Consider the following 19937-nt stretch of genomic DNA (forward strand, 5'->3'; position numbering starts at 1 on the left):
CCACCAAATGCACAAGGCGCAGTCAGAGACCTGTCAGAAGCCTACCGCATGGTTCCATTGCACCCTTCGCAGTGGGCGGGTGCAGTAGTTCGGTTAGACTCGGACCAATTCTGTATCGACACCAGGGTCATGTTCGGTCTTTCTTCAGCCGGCGGCGCATATGGCCATGTTGCAGATGCAGGTGTAGAAATCTGCAGAGGTAGAGGCCTCGGCCCGCTAACAAAATGGTACAACGAGCTCAGAAGTCAACTCAAAACTCGCATCCGCAAAACAGGTGGCCTCAAACACCACAAGGGCAGACTTCTATTCTTAGGCCAAACCCTTCCAAGCGGGCAACTCGAGGAATTTGATGACGACTTCACCTTTGACATCCGCGACCTCTCAAACACATCTCCAAGATCACCAGCAGATCAAAAATACACATATGCATTCTGTGATATCGACCGAATTACCCTCCCGCTAGGTTACCATTGGGCTAAGGACAAAGACATTCCTTTCTGCGATGACCCTACATACTTCGGTTTCCAATGGCACATCTCATCCCGACTCGTCTCGGTTCCCCTCTCCAAGCACCTGAAATACTTGAAAGAGCTTGAAGAATGGGAAAGTCGGCCTTCACACAACACCCAACAAGTATCGAGACTTTATGGCAAGCTTCTCCACGTTAGCCTTGTGTTACCCATTGACAGATCGTACCTAATAGAACTCGAGAAATTCGAGGCCAAACTCAGTCATGCGGCTCCATTTACTAAACATCATGCACCTCGAGGCTGGCATGCGGATCTCCGTTGGTGGAAATCAACCTTGTCTGCCCCCATCTCCTCTCCCATCCCCGGACCTGCAACTCTCATCGACATCCATGCATACTCAGATGCCAGCAGTGGCTATGGCATCGGCCTATGTATCCAAGGTTTCTGGAGGTCGTACCGACTCCTTCCCGGGTGGCGAGGTCATCACAATGAACGAGACATTGGATGGGCTGAAGCAGCAGGATTCCACCTGCTTGTTCTCTCCTTCGCAGACCTCACTACCGCAGGACATCACTACAAAGCCTGGGGTGACAACGAAGGAGTGGTTGAAGGATGGTGGAGTGGTAGGAGTAGGAACCGCGCCACAAACTTATTATTCCGCCGCACTCATGAAATCCTTGCATCAAAAAACTTCTTTGTCCACACCCGCTACATCCCAAGTGCCAACAACCCAGCCGAAGACAGACGAGTCCTCAGATGGCCTAGAGGAGTTATGAGCTTTGCGAGAATGGATAGGATCATACTGGCGGGGTTCTTCGTTGGCGTATGTATAAGCAAATATTAATATTTAGACTAAGACTCCAGAAATATGCAGTGAACGGTGATATGGAAATTACAATTTCGCCTTCGCATCCCTGGTACCTCCGACCTCAATAACGACTTTACCGAATTGTACTCCGGATCTTAACATCTCAAACCCTTTTTCTGCATTTTCCAAACCATGTATGACTTGCGACACAACAGGAACAATTTTGTGTTTGGACAAAAACTTCGTAGCGTCACGTAAGTCCTGTGTTGAGCCCATCGTCGAACCTGGGAAAGACACGAGTTGAACAAAGGCAATTCTCTGCTTGCAGTACAAGCAATGTGCGAAGTGCGTACCAATGAGTTTTTGGTTTCTCAGTACTTCCCGCATCGTGAAAGTGACTTTTGGTTGAGCAGTCCTATTTTCAATATGTCATCAGCATTATTTATGCTAGCTGATTGTTAGTCCAACTCACATTCCATAGCATACTACTCTCCCTCCCTGTTTCAAGATTGAGCCGATGGAAGTCATGATATCTCCTCCGCCAGAATCAATAACGGAATCAAGCATGGCAGGAGAACCGGCAGGACTATTCTTCCTAAGTAGTCTATGAATTCTCTTCGGCCAACTGGCTGTACGGTACAGAGTGGTAGTGAGAAAACGCAGAGCCTACTTGAAGGAAGAGATGATAGACCACCCACCGTCTTTGTAACTCGCTCCGCCTTTAGCTCCAAGTTCTACTGCTTTATTGACCTTCTCCTGACTTCCACTAGTGACATATACTGATGCACCTTGAGCAACAGCCAGTTGAAGGGCAGCCAAGGCGACACCTCCCCCAATACCAGTGATCAGGATATTTTGACCTGGTTGTACTGCAGCATTAATCATGGTTGCTCTGCACAAGACCGGAGCAAAAAGTCAAGTATTACAAAAGCCGAAATTAACAGGTCCACCAACCTCCATGCAGTAAGTCCTGCTAATGGCCATGCCGCCATATCGGTGTCACTGAGATGCGGAGCTGAAGGAATAACTTGGTCCTTTCCAACGATCACATATTCAGCAAATGTACCAAGGGGAGGCCAACGAACACCACCGATGACGCCAAACCTTCATTAATAAAAACGAGCAGTCAGAATCCACTTTCAAAAGACCTGATGCAAATGAACTGCAATACAGCTCGCATCATCTGAGAATACACACTGCGATTCGGGAGCGTTGGGATGATCATCCCATCCATGAGATGGAAGGAGGAAAACCCTCTGATTCAACATGCCATCATCCCGAGAGTCTCCAAAGGCGACAACGACGCCCGCTCCATCTGCTCCGAAGACAGCACCATCTTGAATACTGGGATACATTCCCTTCCTAATCCATACCTGTAGTAAACAGTTAAACAGTTATATTCATTTGCTCAAGTCTGCTGGTGTACGCACATCTCGATGATTAAAAGCTACCGCATGTATCTTCACAAGTATTTCCCCTGGGTTGAGTTGACGGAGAGGTATTTCTTCAAGGACAACATCATTCACATATCCTTCATTAGATTTCGCATGCGCTTTGCGTACGACCAGGGCCTTTGTGATCGAACTGCCTTGAATTCCGAGCGCCATTTCGTCTGCAAAGACCGCTTCAACTGTCATTACTTCAGTGCGCGCGTGAACCAGGATTTTGTGATTGGGCGTCTATTTTAGTTGGTCCCCTCGTTCCCTAATTTTCACCGTCGGTACAATCGCGATATGAAGCTCAAAGCCCTCGGAATTGAATGCTGGCTTTCGAGCTCGCATACAGATGAGCATCCCATAGGTAATACAGAAACATCGTTCAGCGAAACAACTGGGACCACCACCGTGAGGACTTCAGTTTCTCCTCATGAAGAGCCTGATTCCGAGTCCGAGTCCGAGTCCGAGTCCGAGTCCGAGGTGAGGAAAACTGACAAAGGATTTGATAAGAAACTAATTCATTGGAAGGTCGACTATTACCTCTCTTGGAGGACCAGTCCTAATGAGCCCATGTCATTATGGTGTATTGTCTTCTCCAGGAAGCCTACCGGGCACCTAGAAACCGTCGAGTCCAAGGTCTGGATGTGCAGCTCTAAGCAAAATACGCAGCAACGTTCGTCGGAGCACTTTCATGAGGACCCTGCAAGGCGATTCCGCCCCCGTTGTATGTATTTTAACGCAGCACAACAAATTGGCGTTTGATTACCCTTTGCAGCCATCAAATCGTCAGATAATATGGGGACTCTCAGATTAGAAATCAGGCGACTCAATGGTACCGTGAACGCAGTATGCTTGCTTGGAGTAGACGATCTGGACATTGACATCCTGGATGAAAAGTATCCATGGATTGTGTTCGAATTCAACTTCAAGCGGAAAAATAATGACGGTGAGTGGAATTCTATTTGCAACCAAACCTACCTTAAAATTCTTTCCTAGAAGTTTCCGCGTTCTCGAATCCAACAACCACACGCATATATTCTCAAAAGAGAAAACGCCAAGCAAGTGCATCATCAAGTGCATCAACATCTTCTTCACCATCCCGAAAACATTCGTTCACTGACATCACTCCTCGTGAAAATACTTTGTCAAGTTCTAGAATCACCCCGAGAGCTGGCGCTGGCCCTAGAGGGAAACCCACAAGCTCTAGTCTTCACTCTTCTCATAGTGTACCAGCATTGATTGCAGCTAGGAGTCCCCAACATTCACTGAATACCAACACAATAGTAGATCTACCAGCTCCTGGAGAATCCAATGTTAAAGCTTCGTCATCGGGAAAGGCTAAGGAGCCCAATTCTAATTTTTCCCCACCCACTAGCTCAGAACCTAACCAAGTTGAAGCTACAGATGACTATGTTAGTGGAGCACAGGCCGATTCTGATATTCTCAATCATTCTGGCAAGATGAAAGCCTCAGAATTTAGCCAAAATGTGTCATCTTCTCTACCTTCACCAATTGAAGTCATAGAGGCATGTACTTTATCAGTGCAGCCGTTTGACTTCTTTCACTTATTCCTTCATAGAGAGAGGCTGAAGAGCTGGAGCAGAAAAGCAAGAAACTGGCTGCAAAGATAGTTGCAAAAAAAGAGAAGGTTGGTTGGCAATACCCTTCATCCTTACTTTGGTGTTCACCACATAGGATTCTTGTACTGTTCCAGAAGCGCCGTAAGGGTGCCGAGGCCAAAATTGCCAAACTGAAGGCTCAAATTCAGGAACAGGAAGCGGAGTTAGGCTCATTCTCAACGGATTCCGAATCTGAAGGGATCTGAAGGGGATTGCCTCAGTGGCATTTGTACAGTGCTTTGCGAAATGGTTTGCTTGTATGGAGTTTTTACCAAGTGTTTATTGCTGTTTGTTTCTAGTTATTTGTCCAATACATTTTTGGGCCGAGGCTCGAGAGGGCTCTCTGTGAGGACCACCAGGGCCGTCGGGCTTCAAAAAGTGATTGATGAATCCTTTTTGGGGTAAAAATATATTGGACAAATAAATAAACACAAATAGATGTGAAAAAGTCGAGCAAGCAAAGACTTACGCAAAGCCAGGGGGCTACCGTCGGAGAAATCCGTGAATCCAACCTCTGTATCAAAAGCTTATGTGAGCATTCCCATACCTTCCGTTTTGAGCGAAATCGATACCCAACTGCCGAGATGCCGCTACGAAGTGATCAGCACTGATTCTGTGCTGCACACACTTTGCTGAGGCTTTTCAACCTTAACATGACACAAATATATCGAAGTATGAGAATTATGATAAAATTAAGTTCAGAGGAGGTTTTTAATGAAGATTTCAGTGTGTCAAACCCACATAATACTCTCTGTCCAACATATAATTCTGAATTCATGCACTCAGCAGTATTTAAAAGTACCCAGGAATGTATTGCTACCTAGAACTCGCAGGACCTGGTGCTAATACTGTGCGCAAAGGAAAATCACTTCGTAGCGGCACTTCGGCAGCTGGGTATCGATTTCGCTCAAAACGGAAGGTATGGGAATGCTCACATAAGCTTTTGATACAGAGATTGGATTCACGGATTTCTCCGACGGTAGCCCCCTGCGCAAAGCACTGTACAAATCCGAAGACTAATAATTACTAGGCTCCACTATCGTGGACGGAACCTTGCTTGGGTCAGGTTTCAAGTACATGACATTGTATATAAAGGTAAATATAACACAGGGCTAAAGATATACGGACGCCCGATAATCAGTGCGTATGTTGTATCGAGGACACCTCGAATTTTGACATGGTCTTCCTGTGTTCCATCGCCAATATTCCACCTCTGTGTCTCGTTCTCTGTTGTCTACCATCTCCCCCGACCATAAATGTCTTCCCGTGCCTGCATCTATGAAAGTGCGCCACAGTCCACTGCAGTGCCAGCCGCAATGTAAGGTCTTCACTGCGTTATCGTCTGCAGTGGCACTACGAAATTCCCTGCGGCCGTGCAACGGAGGCATCGCGTACGGTCCTGTGTTGCCAATTACAACCTTTCCCTCTGTCACATCATCCGGGTACCCGACGTATACTCCTGACCCGTTGATAAAGCTGCAACCGATTGTGTCTCCATATCCGAGTATCATTGCAAGTGGCGACGACCTTTTACCAACCAATATTCGAATTCGAGCTCCCTATAAGCCAGATGTCAGGACACACGCAATGTGAAATAAACATCACTCACACTTTTGCCTTCAATCTTCATGTATTTCGCGCAATAATCCTCGAAAATGTTCGGTACCCTAACGACAGTGCAGACGAGGCGCTCTTTTAACATGAAATCAGACCACAATTCCTCCGCCAACCGAGGAGCAAAAATGAGTAACGGAGTGTTCAGTTTTTCAGGCGTTACGTTGAGAAACCGCAAAACAAACTGTCCTCCGACCACGCTTTTTGTTTTCGTCAGCATGTTAACGAATGCCAATGGTTGTTCGGTGTAACTTTTCAGCAGCTCCACCACTCTAGTATCCATAAAATGTGAAACTTCTGCTGCATGGAAACGAGAAACCCTTTTCAGCATGGTCCACTCTCGCAAACCTAACTGCCGAAGTATCTTCTGTTCTATCTGTGTTGGTACGTTCCGGTGAAACAGATAATTCGCACTGTCATCATGTAGAGGATCCGAACATCCTGTATGCTGTTACTGATCAAATCTGTAACCGTAGTCAAACTTACACACCTTTGGAGTACGTCGTTGATGGTGATCCGGTCCCAGCAGTCAATGTCTGTGAATTCTCGTGACACTGCCCAATGCTTGATGACGAGGACGTTCCCTCTTGGCGCTGTTCCGTCTTTAATTGAACGTTGAATGGCTTCGTTGAGTCGTCGCTCCCGCACGCTCGGGTTACCTTGGACCTCTGTATAGATACTGAACAAAGCTCTTCGTCCTCGCCCATCAAATCGTTCAACTTCATGGCGTCCCAAACACGCGAAAGCGCCTTTGTCTGTACTGATGCCATTGAACGTCGGAGGTATCCAGAAATCGGTATAAATGTATTGAGGTGCTGTGTCAACAGGATCGTTGTACTGTGGTACTAAAGGTACTGGAACAATGTCAATGTAACCGTCGTACCCGTATAACAGTCCTTGTCGATGCAGAGGAAAATCCTGAACAATAGTTCATAGTGAGTTCTATGCCACATAAAAGCATAATATTAATGCACGTACCGTTGCGATGTTGGTGAAGTATTCTGCCCTTTTCGTCACGGCTCTTTTTTTCCTTTGTTTGACTGGCGTCAACATTGAATTCGAAATGAATCTTCCGCTTATTATACTCTCTGTTGAAGTTGTCGCGGGTTCAATCGGAAGTCTCGCTTACTTCGGAGGTTACGGTGGTAGGCATCTGGTATTCGTATGTGGCGCTTACTCCGCCTTACTTCGCTTAATTGTAGTTATGCACAGGTCTGCTCAGGTTCAGATTATGCGACTATGTTCAGATTATGCGTCCATGCAGCGTCTAAGCTGCTTTTTTTGCGAAGTACCCGTGCAAACGTCTACACATCTTAAATTCTAAAATCACTAATTTTCGATTCTTAACATGCGTTTCTATTGACAATAACTGTTACAATACGAGTTTTCACGCCACACGCCATGGTAACTCATTCTGCACGCATCTTACCTTTTTTGACAACTTTGTGTCCTTTGTCTCCCTCGCCGTCGTCATCAACTTCGTCCGCTTTTCTTCCGCGCTTCAGCACTTTTGATCTGACGTTGTCCCTAGCTGAATCATCACTGGGTGTCGTTGGCAACGATCCTGCAGCGGGATTCGATGTTGCAACCCCTGAAACGCGATGTATTATACAATACAGTGAAACTGTGCGTTCACATACCTTCCAGATGAACTCCCGGCCCTGCTTCGTTATCATGTTCTCCAGAGGTGTTGATGTTGCGCAATGTACCTATAAAATTACTGGTTCAATTTACATGCACACGAAAAATGAACGGAGCCTACCTTCACCTGTCGCGGCTTCCAGGCCAGAGGTGTCATTCCCTGTGCCACCAGTGTTCAGGTTCATTTGCGAGCCGCCGCTGTTGTGGTATGTTCCTGTAACTTGGGTGTTCAATTCAGAGTGCACCCACGAACGCAAGTGGACTAACCCGTACGTTCCGCTGTTCCTCCCTGCGGACGTGTCACGTCGTTCCCTCTTGCAGCTGTACTGTCATTGCTGAAACCGTTCTGATACCGATAGAGCTGGTGTTCTTGTATTCCATTTAGTAACCTTTGTCACCTACTTGAGAATGATCGTTTACCGTTTCCGCCGCGGCTATCGACGTTGTATAACGGAGTCAAAGCATTCATCTCTGAAGCGGGATTGTATACAGTCGGGTATTCTCCCATATGACCTGTGGTGATGAATGTATCAGTAATCACGCTTTATGAGATCCGTTGACATACCGTGGCTGTTGTTATCAAAGTGGTGTCCGCTGCCGCTCAAGTGATTATCCCTTCCTATATTCACTGCTCAGCACTCGCGTGTACTCAATTTGTATAAACTAACCTTCGATAGGAATACGTTCTCCTGTGGGAAGCCTATCAGTAGTACCGAAGGCAGGTCCAAGAATGCGTGGAGGGCTGGTAGCGTTCCCCGGAAACTGCTCTATAACCCCTTGGTAGGGCGACGCAATCGTGTTCATCCCGCCAGGTGTGGGTGAACCATAGTTCAAAGGATAGTGAGGGCTACCACGAGTCGGGGTTTGAGGTGAACTACCATAGGGAATAGCACCGAGAATCGAAGTGTCATGTTGGGGAGAACCAACATTCTGAAAGGCAAAAAGTGGTTGGGTGCGATACACGGGCGTGTGACCTACAAATATGTGAGACGACAGATCATAAAGCAAAATGTCAATTACAACTGACCACCCTCTGAATTACCGCTACCTCCGTTCGACGCCAGGACACTGTGTTGCGGAGTTACGGGAGGTGTCAGAGGAAATATACTTTGAGGACCAGCAACATCTTGAGGAGTGTTGAGCAGATCCACACGAATAATGTCCGCGGCAAACGAAAAAGGCTCGTTGGGGTTGAACCGCCAGCAGCGGAGCCCGAACGATACCCGAACGGTAGCCCCAGCTATGATACCGCGTACTCTCTTTATTGGAATCACTTCGCCATTTCTCCCGAACAGCGGGAACGGCGCGAGTGCCTGCGTCTGCCTGATTTCGGTCCAATCACTGTTATCCCTCTTGTCTTTCGGAATGGCCGCGAAAAGTAATTCTGTGGTATTCATCAGTCACTGTGTATATGAATGAGAAGTGTCGGTTTCTCACCGTCGCTTGCCTCCCCTTCGTCCAAGTCCTATTGAATTTGTTAGCATTCAACTTCTTTGACAAGAATTTTGGATATGTATTACTTACGCGAAACACTTTGCAACCCATTTTGATAAGGGAATCCAACGGAGGGACGTTTTCATGTACGAAAAGATATCTAACCTTTCGAGTGTTGTTTGCACCAGCCGTTTGAAGCTCTTTTAACTTCGTTACGGCTACAATCCACTCATTTCGAAAGACCCCGGACAAAGGCGGTCCTAGTTGGAACGAACGGCGTGATCCAGCAGGTGGGTACTGTCCAGAGGGTGTCCAACCCCCCAACAAACCGGTGTTGTTCAAGTTTGTCCCTACCCGACCAACAATCTCGAACGGTACAGAAGTCGGCGTATCTTGCCCCGCGGAGAGGGGTGCACAGAACCTCTTCTTCCCGTCCAGCGTAAACCACTCACACCCTTCAGGTAGAGGACCCTCACGGCCTAAATAAAACAAGCGGCCTTGAAGTGTCTGGTGAAGCTGCGAATATTCGTTCGGCGTCATCTACGACTTCATGCATCAGTGGTAGTACAAATATGAAAACGAAGTCCTTACGTTCTGATTGTTCATTGTCCTAAATCGACGAACGGAGAGACGTATGAAAGGCAAGTCAAAATATATGCCATCCTTATACATACGGGGAGTTGTGGACTTGGAGCCTTCCGAGCAGTATTGTTGAGTTCTTGAACTTTCCGTGTCTCGCCTAAGTATCCAGGGTCGGCTGAAGTCTGAGTATTGGAGATTTACGGTTAGCGAAATTAAGAGCAAAGCGAGGTATGGACCCTGAAGGAAACCGTGGCGTACATGTACCCCTGTTTTCCCGCCACTCAGAAAAACACGACCCAATTTGGAACGTAATTATGTTATGCTGCGAAAGTGTTCGCACTTGCTGAATCCATGGAGAACGACCGATCACGCATTGAATCATTGCTGAAAGCCTACACAAAAAGGGAAATCATCTCAATATTGAAGGAGCACGACATCCACTTGCGAGCCACAGATATCCGAAGCAAAGCAGAGATATGTAAAGCACTTCACAGGTTGCCAGCAGAAATTCTCAGCGTTATTGTCGTGTCCCTTACCTCAAACCGCACGATCCCTGAACGGACCCACGAAATCAACCTAGAACTACTTCAGCACTTCAGCAAAGATGAACTCATGGCAATCACAGCGAGCGAAAGTATCCCCGTACCTGTGACACTGTTCAAGAACAAAACCAAACTCGCGAAATACTTCACTTCACTCACACCTGCGGTATACAACCAGTTGTATCAGCGTTTACAACCCGTGAGTTGCATGTTGTCCCGAATTTGTGCTGCGATTCTGATATCAATTCCCAGCATGTACAGAATCCAGTACATGTTCAGCTTGGTCATAAAATCGCCTCATGTACAACGTCGGAGATTTTGAGTGCGATGCGTGATGTAGGGATGGACATTGGGGGTTTCGAAGCTGCGAGTAAAGATTGGATCGCAGAACTCATCACGCAACAGCCACCGCCCGTTATGTCAAAGCTGATGTTACGCCTGGAGCCACCCCGAGTTCCTGTGCTCGATCGACCATTCTTGAATGTCCCAGACGAACAGAGCCGTCGCGAGCTTGTAAACGATTTCATTGCAGCAACGGGAAATGCGGCTGTACGACAAGTGATCTGTTGTATCTGTGCACGACAGCTGTTCAGTTCAGAGGCAGAATCAATATACCCCGCATCCATACCCAATGCTGGACTGTTGAAACCCCTCAAAAGTCACCCTGCACACATTCTAACCGTTGGAATGCTGTTGTACTATGATCCCTTAACCAAAAAAGTTCCTGGTTACGCATGCAAAACGTGCTTCCAACACTTGTCAGCACCGACACCGAAACGACCTCCGTTGTCACTTGCCAACAATATGTGGCTAGGAGAAGTTCCTTTCCAATTGCGCATTCTCTCGCTGTGTGAGCGCATCCTGGTGTCTAGATTCTTCGCCGCTGCGTACATTGTCAAGCTTTTTCCAAAAAGTCGCGGAGCTCGAGGCTTACCGAACGAAATGCTCACCAGTGCGGTGAGAGGCAACGTATCGTCGTACTTTTTGAATACCGAAGATATCATAGGTATGATCGATCCTGGTTATCTACCCCCTCGCCCGGCGATCCTTGCGGCAACTATAGGCGTGACGTTCATTGGCCCAAATAACATCCCGTTAAAACAACTTCCTGCTTACCTCCGCGTTCGGCGAAATCGTGTTCGTGATGCACTCTGTTGGCTAATTCCCAGAAACCCGCTATACGAAGGGCAGAAGATATCGGAGAGTAATTTGAATGCACTTCCCGAAGACGATGTTCCTTACGAAGTCTCCCACAACATGAAGTGGGTGGACGATGTAGGGGTGTTGGATAAGGAGAATGGGGGTTATGTGCCGAATCAAGATCAGACCGATGAGAATGGCGAAGAAGGTCCAAGTAATGATATTTTCCGAAGCGACGATTGTGAGTGAAAGTTTACGGTCCAGAGAGATTCCATTCTGAAATCGGCATCAAAGTTGAACGATGTTCCGACAGTGAGTCAGATACTGGGGAAGAGGAAAATCACAATTTCAATGATTATGGCAAAGTCGAAGAAGGTATTATTGATTGATTTATGTTCATCTTTCACATCAATTAAGTCGTAACTCCCCACACAGCGCCTTTGCAAGCACTAGGTGTTGTCGATGTTGATGGTAGCACAATTCCGGAAAGCGATGTATTTGCACATGCAATGCGCAATACAATTTCCCAAAGTGAGAACTATCGCATCAAACCTGGGAGTTTAGTTAACACCTATGGGAGGAAGAATAAAGATGGTGAACTTACGTGGGGCACGGTTGAGAATCCTAACCATCTGTTGGGGTGCTTTCCCCACCTGTTTCCGTATGGTGAAGGAGGTTTCGAGACCGAGCGGCCAATTGAAGTGTCATATGCAGCACACGCGAAATGGGCATTACAGTACGCAGATAGACGATTTCGGATGGATCACCAGTTCATCTTTCAGGTTTTTGGCGTTATTCAAAGGCGAGAAATATGCGCGAAGGCAAGTCTTCGGATCAGTCGCTTCCAGTTCAGGAAACACGAGGAAGCCATTCGAAAGTTGACAGCGAAAGATTTGCTACAGGCTAGTGAGGAGGAGAAAAAGAAAAAGCAGATTACAAACCCTGCAGTACGGGCGCTTCGGTCCCAGCTTACGGCGGTGCGATCGAAAGTACTTGCGACAGATGAACATCGAGCAAGTGTCCGGGCACAGATATGGTCCCTGAACGTGGCATTCAACCCACCTTCGTTGTGGATCACCATAAATCCCTCCGATACACATAATCCCATTGCGCAGGTCTTCGCAGGTGAAAAAATAGACCTCGATACCTTTCTTTCTGATCGAGGTCCGTCATCAACGCAGCGTGGAATTAATTTAGCGAGAGATCCGTACGCTGCTGCGCAATTCTTCCACTTCACGGTACGGGCAACTCTAGAGGTATTGTACGGTTTTCGAAGGACCGGTTTGGGGCATCCCATGCGTCGAGCTGGCATCGTGGGGTTGGTCCAAGCACATGTGGGGATGGTGGAATCGCAAGGACGAGGTACACTACACCTGCACACGATAATGTGGCTGCAGGGTGCTCCCAATCCTACTGAAATGAGAGACGCACTGAAATCAGCAGAATTCCGGGCGAAGGTGGTGAAATTCATCTCAACGACTATGAGAGCAGACGTCGGGAAAACACAGTCTGAACTAATGGCCATTCGACCGAAAGCTTCAGTTGCATACGACCGTCCCCTTTGTCCACAAGACCCGGACTACGAGACGAAGCGATTGAAACGGGAAGTCGAACTTGCACGTACACTGCAATTCCACGAATGCAGCCCAGAGCGATGCTACAAACTCATAAAAGGGGCTTTGCGGTGTAAAAGGCGTGCACCATGGCCAACATCACAGTTTGACTTCATCGACGAAGATGGAACATGGGGAATGAAGCGAACGGTCGGTTTCCTCAATGGATTCAATCCCACCATCCTGGAAACGCAGCTCTGCAATAATGATCAAAAACTGGTTACGAACGGAGACGAAACACAGGATATGACATACTATATTACCACTTATTCCACGAAAAAGCGGGACCGTTCCACGAATGAGAGTGCAATATTGGCGCAGCGATTGGCGTATCATCATGAACAAGAACGTAGAAATCATGATATGATTCAAGCATCAAGGAAATTGGTCATGAGGTGTGCTACTGCGTTGAACCGTCAGCAGGAATTGAGTGCACCAGAGGTCATCAGCTACCTTATGGGGTGGGGGGACCGGTATATTTCCCACACGTTTGTTCCGATATACCTGGAAGGCATACAGTCAACACTTCGAAAACATTACGCAATATTACAAGAGAAGAGGTATGGGCATTTCGAGTGGACTCACAAACTTAGCCCTGATTTTGCCTTCACAGGTGGGCGCGCGTCGTGAGGGAAGGAGGTGGTTGTGAGATAGAGCAAGTACCCGATAATACAGCTGCAGAGGTAAATCCAAGTCATATCTGCTTTCAGTATAGCTAACAAGATCAAAGGCAGAGGAAATTACACTCACCATGGTTTCAGGAGAACTAGAGACGCGAACCCAACTTGACGACTATACCGACCGCGGTGACAGCCTGCAGCACTACAATGTGAAAGACTTTTTTGCTGACACATACGATAAGTACGAGAAAGACAGCGAAGGCGGGATGGAGAAGCTGACGAAGTCAAAACGGACTGGTAGAATAGCCGGATTTCGACATCAGTACGCGCCGAATAAGAAGCCGAACCATGTTCGGTTGGTACGCCAGGATGGTCACGAAAATGTTCCACTCTACGTCGGACGTTGGTTCCCTCGTAATGATCGTCCAGAGGATAGGACAATATATATTCTTCTGATGCTCGCAATTCTGAAGCCATGGAGGAAGATCACCGATATCACAAAAGGCTTTCATACTTTTGAGGACGCATGGTCGGACTTCACAGACCATTGTTCGGACCGTATGCACGACTTCATTTCTAATGTCCAGTACTTTTATCGGTGCTCGGACCAATCAGCGGCACGGCGTGAGAAGGAATACCAGACCTATGTTGCTCCCGAGCAGGCGGAAAGCGAGATGGTGATTGAAGAACGAAGTGGAACTGGTGTCGCCGACGACGAATTTGCATCCGAAGAAGACATCTACAAAGCGCAACAGCGAGAAGGAATGGCGCAGGAGATGTACGCGTATACCGCAATGGAGAGCGCATATCACGCAGGAGTTTTCGAACGTGAATTCGAGCCGGTTGCGGGCGCTCCATTTGCAGGACGGTGTACATTAGAGGAGAAGGTGGATTTCCAGGATTGGCACAACGAACTTGTCGAGTACGCAAGTTCTGGAGCGCAATTGGTTGTGGATGACATCGTGCGGGACCTCGGGAACGTTGTTGTGAACCCTTCAACATCCGCGATTGTTGAAAGAGAGCATATCGGAACTGACGAAGCGAGCCACGATGATTCAGGAAGGGGTCTACGTGATAGGCTGAACGAAGAACAAGGACGGGCGCATGACATTGTGGTGGACCATCTTGAAAGGACACTTGCAGGCCATGAACCGGGTCAGCTTCTTTTACTTCTGCAGGGAGCAGGGGGAACGGGAAAAACTGTCGTTATCAACGCTATCAGTGAGACGTTTCGACGACTAGGACTGGAGAAGTTGCTCGCGAAGACGGCCACAACTGGCGTCGCAGCGTCCCATTTCGGAGGAAAGACCCTGCATACGTGGGCAGGAATCAAGGTCGGTGCGAAAGCAGGAGAGGATTTGATTGCAAATGCGTCTGCCGCGATACAACGGCGGCGGGCAGTGAATATAGGTCCTGCTAGGTACTTGATCCTTGATGAGTGTTCCATGGCCACAAAAGAGCTTCTAGGACGGACGAGCACGATATGTGCCCACGTAGCAGCCACTGAAGACAAACCCAGTCGCGATCAGTATTTCGGGGGAATGAATGTCATCCTATGTGGGGACTTCCACCAGTATCCTCCCGTTGGCAACGGCCGTGGAGCACTGTACGAACCGAACACTTCTGGAGCGAATTCATACTCTATAATGGGTCGACATATCTATACGGAATTCCATAACGTCGTGACTTTGAGGCAGCAGATCCGAGTGAAAGATGTGCGTTGGATGGCATTGTTGACCCGCCTTCGAACAGGTTCGTGCAATGCGGAAGATTTAGAGGAGCTTAAAAAGCTCAGACTTGACATCGAAACGAATCCTCAGATAGACTTTATGCAGGCAGGATGGAATAGCGCAGTGTTGATTACACCAAGGAACTCGGTTCGTCGGAAGTGGAATAAGGCAGCCGTACGGCGTCACTGCAAAGTGAACAATGAGCGTTTGTATTCATGTCCCGCGGAAGATACTATTGCTGGAGATTCACTCACGCCAGCGCAGCTTCTCAGGATCGCCAAGCTTGATATCAAGAGGACTGGGAACCTTGAGCACCGAGTAGAGATTGCCGTTGGTATGAAAGCAATGGTATTGGCTAATATCGCCACCGAAGCCGACCTAGCAAACGGAACCAGAGGCACGGTGACGAAGATAATACTGGACGAACGCGAACCCATACAGCATGAAGTAATGGATGGTGCAACAATACTGCATTACCCTCCTGCTTGTATTTTTTTCAAACCCGATGGTGAAACATCTGTTCGCCTGAAAGGTTTTCCACAAGGATTACTGCCCATTGTACCGCAGGAGACAAAATTCAGTGCCGCTGTGAATGCGACAGGTAACCGGACGATTCTTCGTCGGCAGCTAGCATTGACCCCAGGATATGCGTTCACTGATCTAAAGAGCCAAGGCCAAACCATAGAGTACGTTATCGTCGATTTGGCAAGTCCCAACTACGGCAGTAAGTTGAACGCATTCGGAGCATATGTGGCGTTGTCTCGTAGTCGGGGAAGAGACACAATCCGAATACTGCGCGGGTTTGATGAAGGACTATTCGTCACTCATCCGTCACCCGTGTTAGAAGCAGAAGATCAGAGGCTAGATGAATATGAAGAGGTAACAACGAAGGCATGGACAGAAGGAAGGTTGTGGGAAAATTAGTCACATTTCACGCTCACGTGTGATAGCGATTAGATTGAACTTTCAGTTATCTTAGACGTAACTGCAAGCACAACAAATGACATTAAGGCAACATATTAACCGAATTCAAACCGATGGACTACGAACGGTAGGTACAACAGCTATTGCAATAATTACCACAGCGAGGTTTAACGGATGAATGAATAAACGTACAGGAAAGGTGACATTCCAAAAGTGACTGTTTGTCTCTGTCGGATACAACAGATATATGTAGGGCAGTTGTCAGTGTACGCCCACTCCATGCGCGATCGATAGCGTCGCGATGAATATTTTGCAATGAATATGACTTAGGATAAAAAGTATGCACAATAAGGCGGGAAAGAGATGGACTTATATGAGTAGAAAAGTCGTAAAATGAATTGATTATAGTTTTCTAAACACCAATGAGAATGATGTCACCACATAAAATAGTGCAAAGCTTACATCGGGAGTGCTGGAGTTTGCAATTAAATTGCATTCGAAAAGCTCGAGAGTATGGAACACGGATTCGAACATCCGTAGTTCATCAATAGTAAAGCAGTCAATCTGAAGGAAACGTAAGTCGCGGAGGGATGGTATCTGCAAAAGTCCGTCAATCAGGTGCCCCAGTTTCGAAGTTTCAGGCTTCCAATCAGTGATAATGACTGTGGTAAGCGGGCGAAAAGGGTATGAAGCAACAACTGGTACAACGTGACCACAACCAGAGAAACATTCCAACAGGGGAACTAGTCGTGGATCCTTCAGGAATGACAATAAATCGACAGTCCAACCAGGGACATAACCAAGTTTTTTGATCTTCGGGTGACGGAGAAGGAAAGCAGCAATATCGAGGTCACCATCAATATCAAAAAGGTGGAAGTCTTCCAAGTGCGGGAAGACAAACGACGTAGAATGGAAGAGAGCGTTCATCGCAGTCATAGGTCCCTGTCGTAATGCGTCGAAGACGATGTGAAGGGTTCGTAGAGACGGACAACGCAGTTGCACATTGTTGAGTGCGTTTGCCGCAACCGGAAAAATCACTAACAGTATGTTCATTACTATTTAGAGAGAGTTGATGGTGATGGACGGATTAGACAAACCTGGAACGGATACCATGTGAAAGTCAAGCGTGAGGTTCCTTAACGTTCGAGAGCACAATGCAGTCTAACGTATTGGATTAAGCAAAGATAAATCATACAACATGAGCACTAACCATTAATGAGGAGAACAGATCGACGGGAAGGTTTGGAGGTGTGGAGCAACGGAGAGACACCGCCTCGAAACCGTTAGACTCGAAATTAGCCATTCTGGGAACAGGGCGCAAGTCACAGAGATAAAAAGGCTGAAAAGTAAACGACTTTTTGTTTTTCGCGTAACGGGAAACGTTATTGAACGCGTCCACGAAATAAGTGAGAAATGTGTCGTTGCTTATATCAGGAGCAATGCGGACATGCTCGACGTAGTAAGCTGGATGGCGGCAACCCATAAGTTCCTGACATTCGGAAGACGGTTTTGCAAGCGTGGGAAGGGCTCTTTCGGTGACTTTGGCGTATAGATTGGGGATGGATGCGATATAAGCCTGTTTGCACACCAAAGGAAGTGCGACTACGGTAGTAGCACAATCGACAGTGTAAAAAGCAATGCGAGACAGGATCTCTGGGGGCATTCCTTGGAACGAAGTAGTAGCCATAAGCGAGGGAGGGAAACACAAACGGAGACAAAGTAAATATAGAACGAAAATAGAAAGGGCCACCTCGAACGACAAAGACGTGCATGGGCAAAATCGGAAAGCTGTAGACGTGCCATGTGCATTGCAGTGTCGCTAGTGAGTCGGCAGGGTTGGTGAAATTTCACTTATGAGGGACCCTGCACATCTCCTGAGTACGCACGACAAGCGTTTAGACTTTGCTCCGTTCTGGTCCGGATCCAGATCCAGATCCACTTACTGGTGGATGGAGGGGAGACGCAAAAGTTTCAATAAAGGTAACAAGTCCGATAAAGTTGGCTATTATACATTCCCTGCCCTACCCATGTCGTTCGAAGACAGTCTTGCCTGTCTGGGGCCTGTTTCTATAACACCGAATGAAATCTGGTACCATATTGGAGGCTTCGCCGACCACCAATCAGTCGTCGCACTAGCGGCTTGCAACCGTCGACTGTCCGGTATTCTGCATCCTATGATCTGGAAAACCTTACGGATTCATCAGCCCGCCAAATTGATCGAGTACGCACCGGTATGGAAGAAACGCGCACGCCAGATCTTCCCACTAGTCAAAAAAGTGATATTAGGCAACGTCCAATCATTCGATGTCATAGTTGAACACTCGGTAGCGCGATATAGATATGGAAACGACTGGCGAAAACACACAGCGATATTGAGGCTGTTCACATCACTCCGCTCAATCACGTTCATTGGGATGTTTTTCCCTCGGAGGTTCGCACTAGTCCTCGATTCACTGACAACAGTGGAGGAACTATCCCTTGTCCGCTGTTGTTTCCACCCTTTGGTCGATTTTACGGGGGTGAATCGGAACATTCGGAGACTGATGGCAGAAATCATGTGTTGGCACGGCGTCAGTCAGAGCCTTTCCTTGATTCGATGTTTGGATCCGGAGTACGTTGTTGTGGTGTGGAGATCAAGCTTTGTGGGCAAGAATTTCATAACAGAACTTCCAAAAAGTGTTCGGACACTCACCGTCAAGTCAACGATGTGGACGTGGCCAACGGATGAAAGTTGTTGTGTTCGAGAGAGATCGCGATTCGTGCAGTTCATGGAAGCGTTCCCTCAGTTGAAGGAGTTGCGTATCGAAGGTCGCGTACCAAACCGCCAAGGAGATGCAACATTCCTTACCCACCTTCCATCTCTGGAATCGTATTCCGGGCCCATGCATCTGTTCACGTCAGGCGGGATAGATGCGAAGTTGCTGAAATTCGTGAACTTCACCGATGACCGTGTTGCGTCAATGGCAGTTTACAACCACTTGCCTGACATGAGAGATGTGACGGGATTTACGATGCGAGGTTCGGTGACAGACGATGAGGTATATGCACAAATCATGGAGCGGTGTCCGAATTTGGATACGCTCAGAGTACTGGCACCTGCGAGCGCTGGAAATTGGTTGCGGGTGAGAGCAGAAACGACGTCGTTACCGTGCAGTATTTACTCACGAATGCAACAGATTAGCAAAATTCGCAGTCTTGAACAGAGTACATCCCTTCGACATATTACACTTGGCGGCAGAAGTTGGCGACGTGTAGGAAACAAAGGTGTAGGAAACGACTGGGAAGTAGTGTGTGACGGTGATGATGCGTTGTAGGGGAACTATTACAGGGATCACATAGTGGAAGGTGACGCAGTACGATTCTAGGCTAGTATCGGGTAAAATACCGCTTTAGTACAACCAATGTTGAGATATTGCAGATGTTGTCGTACCGGGCGAGTTCCTGGGAGGTGGAGTTGTAAGGGGTGTATTCCATACGAGGTTGTAACCCGTAGAATTCCGATAACGGTCCACGATTGATGATGAAATATCGGAATAAGAAGGGATATCAACGCGAAATTGACACCGCATTCGGGTATAGTTGCCTTTAAAAAAAGGTGGTTGGGACACGAAATGAGCGAGGATCATGTCCATTCTCGTCACAAAAGTAGACCTCATGGAACCAAATTACCTGTACCAGCTGTAGTAAGTATAAGCAGGTTTGTGCAAAGGACGAGAGCTTACTTAGAAGCTCTTGCTAGTTCACAAGGCATTCCAGATGCATTC

General features: G+C 47.5%; 5 protein-coding genes across 5 annotated transcripts; 2 read left to right on the forward strand and 3 right to left on the reverse strand.

Annotated features, from left to right (window-relative positions):
- Positions 1-1362: 1362 nt before the first annotated feature.
- Positions 1363-2885, reverse strand: C8R40DRAFT_1050012 (NAD-P-binding protein; the record flags this gene model as incomplete). The annotated part of the gene is made up of 7 exons (XM_046224601.1): positions 1363-1562; positions 1632-1693; positions 1751-1907; positions 1977-2170; positions 2233-2382; positions 2476-2651; positions 2709-2885. 7 exons carry the CDS (start codon positions 2883-2885, stop codon positions 1363-1365), a joined length of 1116 nt encoding a protein of 371 aa, XP_046084579.1.
- A 126-nt stretch (positions 2886-3011) lies between these two features.
- On the forward strand, positions 3012-4539 carry C8R40DRAFT_1172700 (uncharacterized protein; the record flags this gene model as incomplete). Its single annotated transcript, XM_046231896.1, has 6 exons — positions 3012-3194; positions 3243-3438; positions 3490-3660; positions 3711-4231; positions 4294-4362; positions 4429-4539. The coding sequence occupies 6 exons, from the start codon at positions 3012-3014 to the stop codon at positions 4537-4539; spliced, it is 1251 nt and encodes a 416-aa protein (XP_046084580.1).
- Positions 4540-5056: 517 nt separating this feature from the next.
- C8R40DRAFT_1198338 (uncharacterized protein) lies at positions 5057-9628 on the reverse strand (the record flags this gene model as incomplete). Its single annotated transcript, XM_046233093.1, has 18 exons — positions 5057-5101; positions 5269-5332; positions 5498-5892; positions 5943-6360; positions 6438-6865; positions 6926-6987; positions 7077-7133; positions 7377-7538; positions 7588-7656; positions 7710-7802; positions 7856-7957; positions 7991-8101; positions 8154-8207; positions 8257-8562; positions 8616-8972; positions 9026-9053; positions 9113-9562; positions 9614-9628. 18 exons carry the CDS (start codon positions 9626-9628, stop codon positions 5057-5059), a joined length of 3216 nt encoding a protein of 1071 aa, XP_046084581.1.
- A 6650-nt stretch (positions 9629-16278) lies between these two features.
- C8R40DRAFT_1172703 (uncharacterized protein) lies at positions 16279-17860 on the reverse strand (the record flags this gene model as incomplete). The annotated part of the gene is made up of 5 exons (XM_046231897.1): positions 16279-16313; positions 16366-16585; positions 16636-17210; positions 17271-17334; positions 17384-17860. The coding sequence occupies 5 exons, from the start codon at positions 17858-17860 to the stop codon at positions 16279-16281; spliced, it is 1371 nt and encodes a 456-aa protein (XP_046084582.1).
- C8R40DRAFT_1071049 (uncharacterized protein) lies at positions 17811-19659 on the forward strand (the record flags this gene model as incomplete). The annotated part of the gene is made up of 5 exons (XM_046226296.1): positions 17811-17995; positions 18053-19295; positions 19350-19460; positions 19488-19518; positions 19592-19659. The coding sequence occupies 5 exons, from the start codon at positions 17811-17813 to the stop codon at positions 19657-19659; spliced, it is 1638 nt and encodes a 545-aa protein (XP_046084583.1).
- Between the last annotated feature and the right edge of the window lie 278 nt (positions 19660-19937).

The sequence above is a fragment of the Lentinula edodes genome, assembly GCF_021015755.1.
Source record: "Lentinula edodes strain Le(Bin) 0899 ss11 chromosome Unknown C8R40scaffold_26, whole genome shotgun sequence".
Taxonomy (NCBI): Eukaryota; Fungi; Basidiomycota; class Agaricomycetes; order Agaricales; family Omphalotaceae; genus Lentinula; species Lentinula edodes.